The following is a 14,424-nucleotide window of genomic DNA, read 5'->3' as shown; positions in this document are numbered from 1 at the left end:
TCAGCTTCATCCCTTCCCACAAACACAGCAATCCCTTCAGCTGTGCCCTCCTGCAGGAGCTCCCCACACAGAGGGCAGCCTGGCACAGCAGCAGGGCAGATGTGTCTGCTCCATGGCAGGAGCAGTCCACAAACAGGAGTGGGAATCTGTGAACAGAAGCCTGGGTTGGAGTCCTCAAAGTCATGTCAAATAAACCCAACAGCATTCTTCCTGAAATTGTCCTTCAAGCTTCTCTCTCACAAAAACTACACTGAAGTTTCCTTGGCCACACAATGATTGATCCAATGATTGATTTCCTTGGCCAGAATGAGAGATCCAACCTTTCTCCCATGCTTCTCCTGTACCACCCAATGATGCTTAACCACCTGTACTGTAGGTTCACTTTCAATTTTGGATTTACTTTTCTAAATACTATTTTAAATATCTTTTTTTTTTTTTTTTTTGTATTACCATTTATTTATCAATAATTTAGTCCATGGTCAGCTTAACTAAAACTCTTGACTGGAATGATCAAACTGAGCAAGCACAGCATGTCAATCACCAGTTCTGGAAGAAGGGGTATGGATGCTTTTAAGTTCTGCAAAGCTTTAGTTTTGAAATGTGTACCTGCTTTTTCCCACTCACCATATAAAATGTAAGTCCCAAGTGGTTTGAGAAGACTGAGGCCTTTCCCAGTATTTTCTCCACAAAGACAGTCCAAAACAATATCTACTCCATCTGCTGAGATTCTAAAACAAGGAGAAATCTCTTACTTTGCAGTAAGATACACAGGGCTGCTCAGGCTGGTTGTTAACAAAATGCTGACATTTCCCAGGTACTTTAGAAAGGACTCTAAGGCTGAGGCTTTGACTGTGAAAACTTTACCCTCATCAAAATACATTTCAGACTCATTCAGTGGCACAGTGCAAGTTTTTCAGGCTAGCCAACCCCTGCCTCCTAGGCATTAAGGAAACCATCTTGTTCCCCCTTTTTCAGAGCTTTCAGTAAAATTATATTATCAAAAGACAGGCAACAGATACAAAGTTCTTTTTTGACTGAATGCAAATATCAGAGAATGCTTGTTTTGTGAATAGAGAAAAAGGATAATTTTCTTATTCACATCTAATATTATTTTTCTGAATTTGTGAGGAAACAGATCTTATCCTAATTTCTTTTCATACAAAGTTACTCATAAAGTTGTTTGCAGAGTCTTCTTCTTCAGATATTTTATCAACTAGATATCAGCTAAGACTTAAATCAAGCATAAAGAGAAGTCACCAAGAGCTAGAAATCCAGCACAAGTGTTACAATCAGGCCATTTTGCACTGTTTCAATAAACAGTTTGCATATTTATAACTTTCCAACAGCTCTGTCAATGCAATGTCAATATGATGCTGAAGAAGAAGAAAAATACACTGAATATTCCAATTTAGGCTTGTAATGCATCTTTCAGCTTCCTCACAAAACAAAGGTGAGACCCAGACATCCATTGGTTCCAAACAGCAGCAAAACCAGGCAACTTCACTCCCTGGCACTGCTGCCACATTTGGGACAATAAATTGCTTCTATTCAGGCCACTGGATGATCCTCCACTGTAAAGGAATAAAAATTTTACAATGAAACAGCTTTTGGTGGCTTCCCTGGTTGAACTGATTCCTCATCCCCTGTGGACATTTCCACATTCATAACATCTCTTAAGGATTTTTTTGGGGCTTTTTTTTTCATTTGCTTGGAGTCATTGGTGGTTGCTTTGGTTTTGTTCTGTTTTTTGAGTTTTCTCCCTGCTGAATGCCCCAGTGACCTGCAATAAAGCAGGTTCCTACCACTGTCCTTTCTCCATCACAGCTCCATCCTCTTCTGCTCACAGACTTTTAAGAAGTGAACACTTGAAGCAGGACACAGTACACAGCTAATATCCATCAAACCAAACAACTACTGCATTCCCCTGGCTGCCACTGCCAAGAGACAACTTGTCAAAGAGGCATTCTCAGAATTACTGCTGTAGGTTTATTAAAAATCTTAATGCAAAGGGAAAATGGAAGGATCTGAGTAACAAATCAGGGTACTGGCACATTCTACAGGGTGCCACTTCTGTCCTGCAATCAGGTCTACTCACTGAGCTGATATATTAAACACCTCTGTGCCAGGAAAGAAGCACAAACTAGTATCACCTTGTTTAATATAACCCTGTTACACCCATGTTTTTTTATCTCTTGTACCCACCCTGATTTCTCCTGCAATACCAGCCTGCAGTGCTAACAGCCCAGAGAGAAGTTCTGCCACCTCCACCAACACCAGTATTAACAGTTAGATAAACTGAAAAACAAAGTGTTTGAAAGCACATAAACAGAAACACACACGATGACTTCAAAAGGCAACAGGATGATTTTAATCTGAATGCAAACAAACAGAATCTAAGGATCTGAAATTAAAGCAGACATCATGTGCTCTGATATCAATCCCTGGCAGAGGATAAAAACCCAGGCAGATAAAAGTACACTGGAGAACTCCAAAACCTGGATACCTTATAAATTCACTGAAAATATCTTATTTGGTGCATTACAGTAAGCAAGTACATATGCAAATGAAGGCAAAGTACATCCTTCTGTTAAGATCTTTAGTTTCTTTCACTTAATTTACTTTGCTCACAACAGATGTCCAAATAGGGACAGGGATTGAAAAATTTCATGTTGCTTCTCAAGACATAGGGAGATGCTTACTATCCTGTCCCTTGTGGACAGATAGAATAACTGGAATAAACTACAGCTCCCAAACTCACAAATGTAGTCTCTTCCCATAAATATGATCAGCCTGGTGCCTTTCATAGTATTTTACCAGATTCTATACAGACCTGACTCAGGAGAACACAAGATTACCTTTTTACTTCTTGAACATAGTCTGCGTTCCTGTCAAACAGGTGAGTTACCGAATTTTTGATTGCTTCATGTTTGAAAGATGAAGCTGTTCCAAAAACAGTAACATTGGGAATGGTTGAACAGAGCTGAGCAACAGCTTGACCCTGCAAACACATTATTATGTTAGTTCACTGACATGGAAATTGGTTGACAGAGTTTGCAGCTGCCCATTCCCTCCTGACACAGCAAAACCCGAGACCAAGCATGTGCAAGCACTTCCCAAACTAGTTTATTTCCACTGAAATGCAGTTCAGCCACAGGAAAGAAGACACCTAAATCACAAGGATATTCTGAAGACAAAGCAGTCCTAATACAGTCGGATCATGTCTCCTTATGGTCTCAGTGGGAGACAGCAAGTTGCTGTAACTAGTGCTGCATAATAAAGAAAATCTGCTCTACCTCTTATTGATAACAACAGCTATTACCGATTATTCAAAATGCAGGAATAGCCCCCAGTCACACCAAGAGAGGTCTGCTTAAGCAGGGCCCCAGAAAAAAGTGATCAACTGCAAAAGGGATAAACAGCCTAGAGCATGTCCAGGAAAATCATTCTTCCTCCTGGTCTGGGCAGGAGCCCAGTGGGATCCATCAGATGCTATGCCAGCCTTTGGGTAGTACTTGGGGCATTGAAGAATTTGTGCAATCAGATGTCTGTACTTTGAGTTTCCAGTTTTGGGCTCCAGAAGGCCTTTATTGAATTTTGACCTCTAATTTCATGAGGCTGAGAGAAGGGAAGCTTAACAGCTGAGCCATCTAGATTTCAAAAACCATCCTAAAAAGTCATCTTACTATGACCCTAGGTTTTTTTTTTACTCTTAAAACACCAACAAAAGGAAACCAGATGTTTGGTAGTGTCATGGTTTCAGAGGAAGTAGGTTTTCTGGGGTATGCTGTGGTCACCAATAGGTGTTCAGCTTTGAATATTGGCACCTGGTGTGGCCACTGGGGACATGGGATACGCCTCTGAGAACACAGGGGTTAAAAGCAGAGCACTCCTGGGGGAAGCTCTCTTGGGTTCCAGTGGGGAAAGAGCTCGGGTCTCCCCCCTGTCCAGCTGCTGCTACTGGGCATGCTGGGCAGGGTAGGGGAGCCATGAGGCCGGGTGAGGTAGGCCAGGCCTTGGACAGAGATGGGAGGTGAAGAGGCCCCAGCATGGAAGGGTGGGAGAAGCACCAGGAGGCATCGGGCAGCCCCCCCAGGAGAGAGAGAGAGAGTACAGCCTGTGCTTGTGACTGTGTTACCTTGAAACTTGATAAACATGGGCCTGTGCCGGCAGCAAGGCCCTGTGAGAAGGAGAAGGGGGAGGGTGCAGTGACAAGGTGTCCGGCTGCTTGTGGGAGCTTTTAACCCTTTTTTGGACAATGAAAACTTTGCAGAACATTAACCTTTCCTAGAAGAGAGATAGAGATGAAATGGAAGAAGGAAATGTGCAAGTGTGAAGGTCTGGGCAAGTGAAAGATGTGGAAGAGTAGAGCAGAATCTTAGGTGGGAAGAGATGATGGAGTGGTTTTAACTGGACTCTTCTTGTTATAGCCATGGACACAACCATGTTTCCTGTGACACAGAGACTGCATCTAGGGGGAGGCAATGCCTCAGGACCAAGAGGGTTCAGTGTTGAAACCCTTCGGCCCCAGGAGGTGAAATCTGGGGGGGACAGGTGTCCCAAAGGTGAGACTGTGCTCTTTTTGGAACGGGACAAAGCACCCTTAAAAAGACAACCCTAGGAGCAGCTCTGGTCCATGTGCAGTGGTGAGAGCACTGGACATGAAAAGGTCACGATGGCAAATGTTCTCCGGGCAGTGCCACGAGTGACATGGAAACACACGAGGCTTCGACTGTGTTTCCAGGGGAAGCCCATGGTACAAGAAAGACTCCTCTCCTCTTGATGAACTGAGGATTGATTATCTAAAGGGTGGTGATGGACTGAGAGTCGAAATTTGGGGGATGGATGTATTGCATTTGGTGGGGGGAGGAGGAAATGTTTTTGGAAGGTTTTCATTTTCCCTGTGTGTTTCTTTTTACTTAGAGTTGTAGTTTAGTTAATAAAGTTTTTTTTTTCTTTATTTCTGAGTGGGGGCCTGCTTTGCTTATTCCTGGTCACATCTCACAGCAGACACCAGGGAGAGGGTATTTTCATGGGGGCACTGGCATTGTGCCATCAAACCATGACAGGTAGCTACACCCTACCTCTTCTTGCAACCACATTATTCCACTGGAGCCAGCCCAGTTACATGGACATACCCAGAAGTTAAAAAAAAGGCACTGTCATTCTAAAAAACTGTGAGATGGAATTCAGCAGACTCTTACTTACATCTACAGCCTAAAGATTGTCATTTGTAAACTGCATGCATGACTAGTAAAACCACCCAGGGACAAACAGATTTCTGTTCCCTCCAACCAGAAACCCTGATTATTAGTTGTACATCCCAGTAATTAGCACTTGGGTTTTATTTAGAGCAGGATAATTAGCTAACCCTGCATACCCTGGAGGTCTTGGCATCCTCATGTACTCTGCTGAATGTAACTCCAAGCTGAGCATCACCAGAGAGGGCAAGGTTATTATTTATATATGGTGGCACCCAGGAATTTCAGAGTGGTTTCCTGCTGGGTTACTCAGTAAATGCCTGCTCAGCAAGGCACAGCTTAGGAGATCCTTTAGACAGGCAAACAGACACAGAAAAGAGAGCAAGAGAAGGGATCACTCTTATTCCTGCTTTGCAGGTGAGGGATGGAACACCACAGCAGATTGAACAGCTTGTCCAGCAGCTCAGAGAAGCTCACAGGTAATGATGCTTACTCCTGGCATGGTAAATCCAACCCCAAATCAAAAATGACCTCTTCTTTTTAAAGTTATCCATCATTTTCCTGGATTGGAATCCCTAATCTCTCAAAAATCATAGGAAAATCCAGTCCTGAAGGGCCTCATCTTGAAAGATGTAATGTTTTCAGGGAGAAGAAAACGTTTCACTGTTCTCATACTTCATTTCTCTTTTACTTACCATCTCATTATAAACCATTCCCAGATTTTAGCCTCCACAAATAATGAAATATAGAATTAAAAGAAAAAAAAAAGTGGATTTTGTAGCTGTTCTTTTCTTAGTAATTTTCATAAGCAATCCTCTTTTCTCACTTTCTGTGTCTCGCAGAAACCCAACACCCACAGTGATTTAGATAAATCAGTAATTTATAATGCATGGTAGTTGAATGAAATTCTGACATTATTGATCTATTCTCTAATTAGTTTTCTGCATTTTCAATCTAACTTGGGCAGAGAAGGGCTAATGAATATATCCTGAATCAAAACCACTGAATGTTTAAAAGGTCAAATATTCAAGAAGAAAGCATGTTGATTTTTATCCTGGAGAAGACGATTAACATTTAACAAACTGACAGTCAGATGAATAGGAGAAATGCACAAAAACATTGGGATGTGAATACCCTATTTTCCTCCTGAACTCAAACTCCATAGTACACCTGTCCCTCTCCACAGAGATAAGCTTATCTAAAATCCCAGATCAGCTGGGAATACCTTCCAGCTTTCTGTAGGTATTTGAAGCCTACAACTGACTCATATGACCAGTTCTTTTATAATTGGATGAAGTGTTTTGAAGGAATTCCACAAAACACTCTTCTGCAGTTTTCTGAAATCTTAATTTGAAGTTGACTCTCTTATTTCTGTGCAAAGTATTTTTAGCTGCTCTATCAGAAATGTAGGAATAAAGGCTGATATTGGATTGTTCACACTTTCCCCATCAAAACAGGAGAACTGAACTCAACCTATGAACTCAACCATCTCCCTAATTTCTGTGGAATTCAGCTAAGCTCCAAAACAGCACTGTGGCTATGCAAGTCACTCTTAAGTCTCCTTTCTAATCCCTCAAATCATGCAGCTGCCTCTGAATTAGTCAACACTGTTCAGCAGGTTTAACATTTTAATTGCAAATACTGAGACCAGTGCTCAGAATACCCACGAGTCACAAATGAAGCACCCACAAAGGGTTTTGCTGCTGAAGCCCTGTCCTGTCACTTGGATCCTGACAACTGCCCTGTGGCAAACAGGGACACGAGGCTTTTGTGCCTCCTCCCTGCCCAGGCAAAACCTCATCAACTCTGCTACCAGCCTCCCTGGCTTTGCAAGCAAGAACCATGCGAGCAGAAGTAGTGCATGAACTCCAAAACCTTCCAAGAGGATGCTAAATTTCACAAGCATGGCTTGAAAAATATTTTTCACATATCGAATTTTTTTCATATATATTGCTAATTTCTACACAAGAAGTACTGACCAGATTCTTGCTTTCTGAACCTCGGAAGACTAGTAAGTTTTAATGGCAAGAAATAATTATCAATTGGACAATTAATGTTACCTTTAATGGAATTTAGGTATTAGCAGTCTTTGGGAACAGAAAATTAATCAGGTGATTCACTGAAGAGATAGACATGGTTACACAATATTCCCTTAAAGTGGAATTAATCGGCTTCAATATACTCATATATTTTATATTCTACTTATCACAGAATCATAGAGTCATTCTGGATGGAAAAGACCTCCAAGACCATCAAGTCCAGCCACCAACTCTGCACCATCACCATGTTTTATCACTAAGTCATCCTGAAGTGCCACATCCACACATTTTTTGAACACTTCCAGTGAGGCAGAACATCATGTGGTGAAACCTTAGAGAAATTAATGGCTTGGATTGAATAGCTGAGATTAAAGAAATTAATAGCTTGTGGAATGAAGAATGTCTGCTAATGCTGGATGTGTCTCCCCAGCTTCACAGTCTGCTTGATGGATTCCTTTTCAAGGTATCCTGTGAATTCATAAAACCAGTATGTTGAACCTAATCTACACATATGATTATTACAGAAATTAATATAAATTTATAGCCTTACAGTAGTTTTAGATCCAGGGAAAAAAAATTCTTCACATTCCATTGCTTTAAAACCCAAGTCTAAGCCTGCAGGATTGGAAACCTCTCATACCAAGATAATCACTTAAAAATGGAAAAGCAGTTTTCTAGGCAGTAACAATGAAATAGACTGTTTAATGCATTTCAACAATCTCAAAGAAAAGAAGTCATCAATATTTGAAAGTCAATATAGAAAGCATGAATAGAATGAAACTTACTAATCTAATTGCCTTGTTAACACAAACATAATGCTGGATGAAATATAAATAAGGTGTACAAGTGAGTGGCTTTCCAAAAGCATCTGATCTAATGCCACCAGCCTGACTGCAGCTGCACACTGAATTACAGCTTTCAAGAAAGCATCTTTTTGCTACTGTGTAAACTGAGGGCAGCCTGGTAGCAGGAGAGAATAAACCATGTAGAAGATACCACCCTGCAGAACTGCATCAGTGAAGAATTACCATTTCTATGATATATTTCTGCAGCCTAAAGGTGCTACAGCATTTTTAAAAAGAGCAATCAGACTTAATCTTTCACAAGAAACTTGTCTGGAACCGGATGTGAGAAGAATCCAAGTTCCAAAATGCTTTAATTCCACCTCAGCATACCTGAAGGTGCTGTGAAGTACTCTAACACAGAAAGAAACTGCAAGGGGAATCATCTACTGATCTTGTGGCATCAGGAAAACTCTTCACTGGTGTTAGGTGAAGTCTGATGCACAACATTTCATCTCCTGAAGGTGTCATTTCCCAATTACAGCAGGGGAAATTGGAAACCTAACACCGGGTGAACACTGCAGAGTGGACAAACTAAAATGTGATTATTGGACAAGCATAAGGCAGCATCTGCTACACTCAGCACAGCACAAATGAGTTTTGGAGTGGAGGCAGGGGGAGAGTGACCCTGAGATAATGATGTCTCTCACCCTCAAAACTTTTTCTGCAACAATTAGCAGGGTGTGTTTTTCTTACCCCTTTGCAAAATTGTGCAGCTGAGCTGCATCAAAACCTCAGGGCTGGATCTCCATCCGGCACAAATCCTCTGCAGCTCAGGGGAGCCACCCGAGCAAAACCCTGCCAGGGGACACAAACTCCACCTGCACAGGCAGAACGGCCAGGGGAGAGCTGAGCACTGCCTGTGACCTGGGGACAGGACATGTCCCCTGGAGTGCAGGGCTGTGAGAGGCAAAAAGAAAGGCCCTTCAAAGGCTGCAGCTCTGCTCAGGGAAATTGCTTTCTGTGCATGGCTGGCTGGGCTTTTGTGTTTGATGAGCAGATTGTGCTCTGAGGCAGTGTCTGGAAATGGGCTGGGCTGTAGCACCAGGACTCTCTGGTGCTGCTGAGGGAGCACATCCATGGTCTCAGAAGCCTTTACCAGCAGCTCAGCCTCCACTGCCCTGCCTGGCTCCAACAGCTGGGCACGTGGAGCAGCCCAGACCTGGGGGCACAGCGTGTGAGCTGGTTTATCCCTTCCTTGGATGCTGGAGGTGAAACAAGAGGAAAGCTCCTCATCAAGTGCAGAACAGCTCTGAACTGCTAATATGAGAACAGAAGTAGCAGGGGAAGGTGTTAGCAAAGTGGGCTGGAGTGATGCCCTGCCATAGTGGGCTGGCCAGGACCCGCAGAGGAGAAGAGTCAATCCTAATTACTCACATTCAGGGAGTTCTGACTCAAACTCAGGAGTGCTGTTTAATGTGCTCCTCCCTGCTAAGTGCAGACAGAGCAGCCCACCCATACAATATTTAAAAGGATCAGGAATGCTGTGAGATCTGTTTTAACAGGATCTGGCTCTCCTACCATCTTATTGCTGCTCAGAGCCCAGGAAACACATCCACATCTGCCTGGAGGACAACCCAGGAAACAGACATCTAACCTTACAAAAACAGGGTATGAGCAAACAAACCTGCCTTCAGCCTGAAAAATACAGGCCAAGGAGAGATTTCATGCTGAGCTTGTTGTAGCTGTAAACATATATATCCTACCAAAAAGATCTAAAAGGAGTGCCCCAAGAAGAAAGAGGACCTAATTTTAATTAATGGAAAACATCATTAAATAAAAGATACATTAACTCTAAAAGAACAAAGATGCAGTTACTGGCCATGAATAAGGTCTGGAAAGTTCTCACTGGGTAAGACAGAGTGGAGGGAATCTGAAGAGATAAACACAAGTGTTTTTTTCAGGAAGAAATTAGATCATTCTCCTCAAGGGTTCCTATATGCTGTCTGTGATAGCAGGTGACTAGATTCACTAAGAAATGCCAGTTCTTTGTCAGATAAAATATCACCACTTCAGTGATTCAGCTGGGAACACATCCTCAAATATTTGCAATTTATGCAGGGGAGACACAATAAAAAAGAGGGCTCCTGCCAAGCCGTAACAAATCCTGCCAGGATGGCCTAAATCTGTTGCCAAGTCAGATTTACCCTTCAAATTCACACATGAGAACTGCATCTGTAACTTACTCTGCTTGCACTTCCTTTGCTGCTGAGCCTGAAAGGGGAGGTCAGACATCATCTCCAGGAGAAGCAGTCAATGCTCCTGCATGGAAGGTGGCTTATTTTTAGCATCTGCAAGATCAAACTGCTAAAGAAGTGCTAATAATCCTGCCTTGAGTCTGAGGAGTTAAGTGATGAGACTGGTGTTTACAAAATCTTGGTAAATAACCAAAGCTTTGTGCTCTAAATATTCAGAATAGGAAGTACATGAAGAACAAACAAACAAGCAAGTGGACATAATGGCTCTCTCTCACAAATATAGGGCCCTGGAGGAATTAATTTTCCAGGTAGATGTCACAGAAATGGGAACTGGATTTATTGAAGCTTAAGGAGAAAAGCATCATGGTTTTTTTTCAATTTCTTTTACTACAACACCCCTGTATTTATACTAATTCAACAGTTTACATAAATAATTGTGAGGAAAATTTTATAATCTCATACAAGCCTGTGCTGTGACTTGCACAGAATGCACTGACTTAGAGAGTATTTATTTTAAAGAACTAATTGCCTCTTGGGGCAGACCAGTCCCAGCAGGGTGCACACTGCTCAGGAGTTTTGGGGTATTTTCTTCAGTTGTCATTTTGCTTCACTTCAAAGGGATGTGGGAGTATATTTGTGAAGGGAGCTGCTCTTCCATTGTCTTACAGTCATTTTGAACATTAACTGCAGTGTTATACAGTTAAGACAGACCAATATATGTCCTACAGTAAGTCATGTGTTCTTGCAAAGTCATTTTTTGAGCATTAATGTGTATTTATGATGTTTAGTGTTAGCTGGCTTTCTCCCTGATTTAGCAATCAGTTCAGAAGGGCACTTGAACATTTCTGTAGCTTAAAGCATTTAAACTCTATTTGTATGAGACAATTCTATTGCCCTGCTACTCAATTTAACAGTTTAATCAGAAGTTCTAAGCGTGCTGCCAAGCAGAGGCCTGAAAGGGGAGCAAATGGCAACTTTGTTAGATCTTAGTCAGCAGCAGGACTTGAAAAGTGTTCATCTCTTGTCAGAGCCTGAGGGAACCATGGAATGCCACAGTGAGCCTGCTCTGTGCTCTCTGAGGAGGCTCCTGAAATATCTCCAGCCTCCTTCCCTGCCCAGGCTGGGAGCTGAGATTCGCCCTCTCTTCACTGCCCCTGTCCCAGGGAGGATAAAAGAGCCAGGAGAGCCAAAGCAGCCCCTTTTCCAAACAATCAAAATCAACCAGCTGGCCCTGTGAAAACCAAATGTCATTTCTGCCTTCACTCCCCTGTAAGCACTGCACAGCTCCTGCTCCCCCCAGGGAAGGGGGAAATGTCCCACGGGCCAGGAGCAGAGCTGGGGTGTCCTCTTGTCCCCCCAGGGGACACCAGGGGCTTCCCTGCAAGGGCCACATCTCCTTCCATGACCAGGGAAGATGGCAGGATGCCCTCTCCAGGGAGGGGGCATCTGGTTTGGAACATGGAGCAGGAGTCAGGTCTGTCACACAGGGACAGGTGTGTGAGGCTGTTATCAGGATATTTTCTGAAAAATCTCCTATGTTCAGGATTTTTCTCCTGAGAAGCCTCAGAAAAGAAATGAAAACAACAATTATTTGATGGCTTTGGAATGTGGTCTGGAGGTTGCTTACCAACAGGTGCATCTTTGATTGGTTCCATGTGAATTGGGTTGATTTAGTGACCAACCCCAGTCCAGCTCTGTTGGGACTCTGGTCAGTCACAGATTTTATTATTCATTCCTGTCTAGCCTTCTGAGGTATCCTCTCTCTTTCTTTAGTATAGTTTTAGTATATCATTTCTTTTAATATAATATAATATATAATATAATATAATATAATATAATATAATATAATATAATATAATATAATATAATATAATATAATATAATATAATAATAAATCAGCCTTCTGAGAACATGGAGTCAAATTCTCATCTCTCACCCCCTCCTGGGGACCTCACAACACCACATGAGACCTTTTTCAAGACAGGTTATCTTGGTATGTTTCCTTTTTCTCTCCCTAATCTTCTGATGTCCCCTGGAACTTCTGGAATAAATAAATAAACTGACTTATCTAAAGCATCCTGGCAGACATTAAACCTACTAATCACACTCCAGGCACAGATGAGGAGACAATTGCTATAGTTACCTCACTACCAGAAGTATCTATCAACAAAAGAAGGCCACATAAATAAACTGAGACAATACACAAGAGTAAAGGTCCTAGAGAATTTTCCCTGTTTCCACTTATTGTAAAAGCTGCAGGATCCTCCTAAAGAGGACTGAGTAGCCAGAACAAAGAACCTCACAAACATTTTCGAAGCAACAAGTTCTTTTTCATAAACTGCCTGAAGCAGCTAAAATAATGATCTTGCATAATGAGAAATGAACAATTAGAAACTCCCAGTCCCACAGGGAGCCTATTGTCTCATTAAAGTGCTCTGGAATTTCTCTGACATTTAGAAACCAACTGGACAGATTTGCTGAAAGTGGGGAAGGACATTCTATCTATTAAAGCAACAGCACAAAAATAACTCTTTTATAGCAGCTTCAGTGCCAGTTTTCTGTTCATTAATGAAGACCTTTGTGAGAATGATGTGCTTGATCTGAAGCTGTCAGATTTTTCAAAGGATTAACAGACAGATTATTAGAGTAACACAGACCCCTCTGAAATCTTTATGTCTGCTTAGCAGAAAAAGAAATCCACACATCTTCAGAGTGATATTTTACCTGGAAAACCTATCAAGCAATGGGAAAATTTCCAGTTCTTGCTCTCCATGCTGTTCCCTTACAAGAAACAAGGGGCTGTGTGAGGCACTCTCCCCTGGGACAGTGATCAGCATCCTGGCCTGCAGGCTGCCCAGCCCTGCCTCCCTCCTCCTCCCTGGATCCTGCACAGCCCTCCAGCCCTCCCTGCCAGCCTGGCTGCTCTTCCTGCATCTCTGGCCTCTCCCTTGGAAACTCTGCTTTATTTAACTACTAAACAAGTGATGGATCTGATTTCTCCTTGTTCTCCTGGCAGCCAAGCAGGACCCATCCTTCCTTTAGCTGCTCTCAGAGAAGGTTTGGAGCAGCCACAGCAGAGGACCAGCCAAAAGCTGCCCATGGAAGAGCTGGGATGAGAGGGGAAGCCAGCAGCTCCCTCCAGGAACAGCCCAGCACAGAGGCTGGGCCCCAGAGCAGAAGGGATGTGAGAACTGACATTAACAGAGCATCACCAGCCCTTCAGGAAAAGAAGGAGGAAATAACAGAGGTGAGTGGGATCAGAAAGAGAAAGAAACACAGGAATCTGAAAAAGGAGGAGGGGTTCAACTTCTCTACATACACAGGTACATGCAGGGATTGCTCTGGGGCTAATTCTGTATGCTCAGCCCACACAGGGTCTGTACAGTGCCAGGTGGGCAAGTGGCCTTAGAGCTACAGCTGAGACTCTGATTGCTGTGGAATATTCCCCTGAATGTGTGGCCTCATGTTGCTTTAGCAGCCCTGAATTCCACACGAGGAGATTGAACCCTGCAGAACAATAGTCAGGCACAGCCTCTGTGCCGGGCTGTGCTTTGTAATACGATTATAAATTCCATTCATTTACACCAGTATCCCAACAGGACAGACCCTTCCCTGCCACTGGGATTATGGCTGGCTAAAAATACCTTGTACAGGGAACTCATGAATTTATTCCTTTGATTACAGCCCTCATTTAGATGAGAACCTGAAAGAAGGGCTAAGGGCACAGAATTAAGGCTGGCGTGTTTGGGGCTGCCCACCAGACCTCAGTAGAAAATAGAACATTATTTTAGCATAAATAAGGCATAACAAGAATGCAGAAAAGGTACTCCAGTTTCAAAGGCTGCTATCTGCTAATGGTCTCAGCTCATAAAACCTGTCTTATGAAAAAGGACTGCATAATTTCAAATGTAAACGAACTTTCACAATGTTTTGCACAAAACTTTAATACCTTCAAAAGAAAGAGATTTTTCCTAAAAGATACTTCAAGGAACTGAGGGCACAAAATGCTGACTCTTTATTTCACTGTGTGGCCTGGTATTCCCACAAATTCATCCTTTGCCCGTGCCACACAATGCCTCCTCAGGAATGGTCCAAACTACAACATGGAGCAGCCACCACTGGCTGCAATTTTGAATTTGTACCTTTT

At 42.7% G+C, this 14,424-nt stretch overlaps 1 protein-coding gene across 1 annotated transcript in view; it reads right to left on the bottom strand.

Annotated features, from left to right (window-relative positions):
• The window catches only part of VAT1L (vesicle amine transport 1 like), a 57,012-nt gene that overhangs the window by 31,662 nt on the left and 10,926 nt on the right, over positions 1-14,424 (bottom strand). Inside the window, exons 4-5 of the mRNA XM_054640622.2 lie at positions 2,856-2,998; positions 625-728 (exon numbers count right to left, since the gene is read on the bottom strand). Of these exons, the coding sequence (XP_054496597.1) occupies positions 625-728; positions 2,856-2,998 (247 nt within the window). The remainder of the gene's footprint in view (positions 1-624; positions 729-2,855; positions 2,999-14,424) is intronic.

The sequence above is a fragment of the Agelaius phoeniceus genome, chromosome 12 (genome assembly GCF_051311805.1).
Source record: "Agelaius phoeniceus isolate bAgePho1 chromosome 12, bAgePho1.hap1, whole genome shotgun sequence".
In the NCBI taxonomy this organism is placed as follows: Eukaryota; Metazoa; Chordata; class Aves; order Passeriformes; family Icteridae; genus Agelaius; species Agelaius phoeniceus.
Note: the sequence above shows the minus strand (reverse complement) of the source record. Positions and strands in the feature narration are given on the sequence as shown.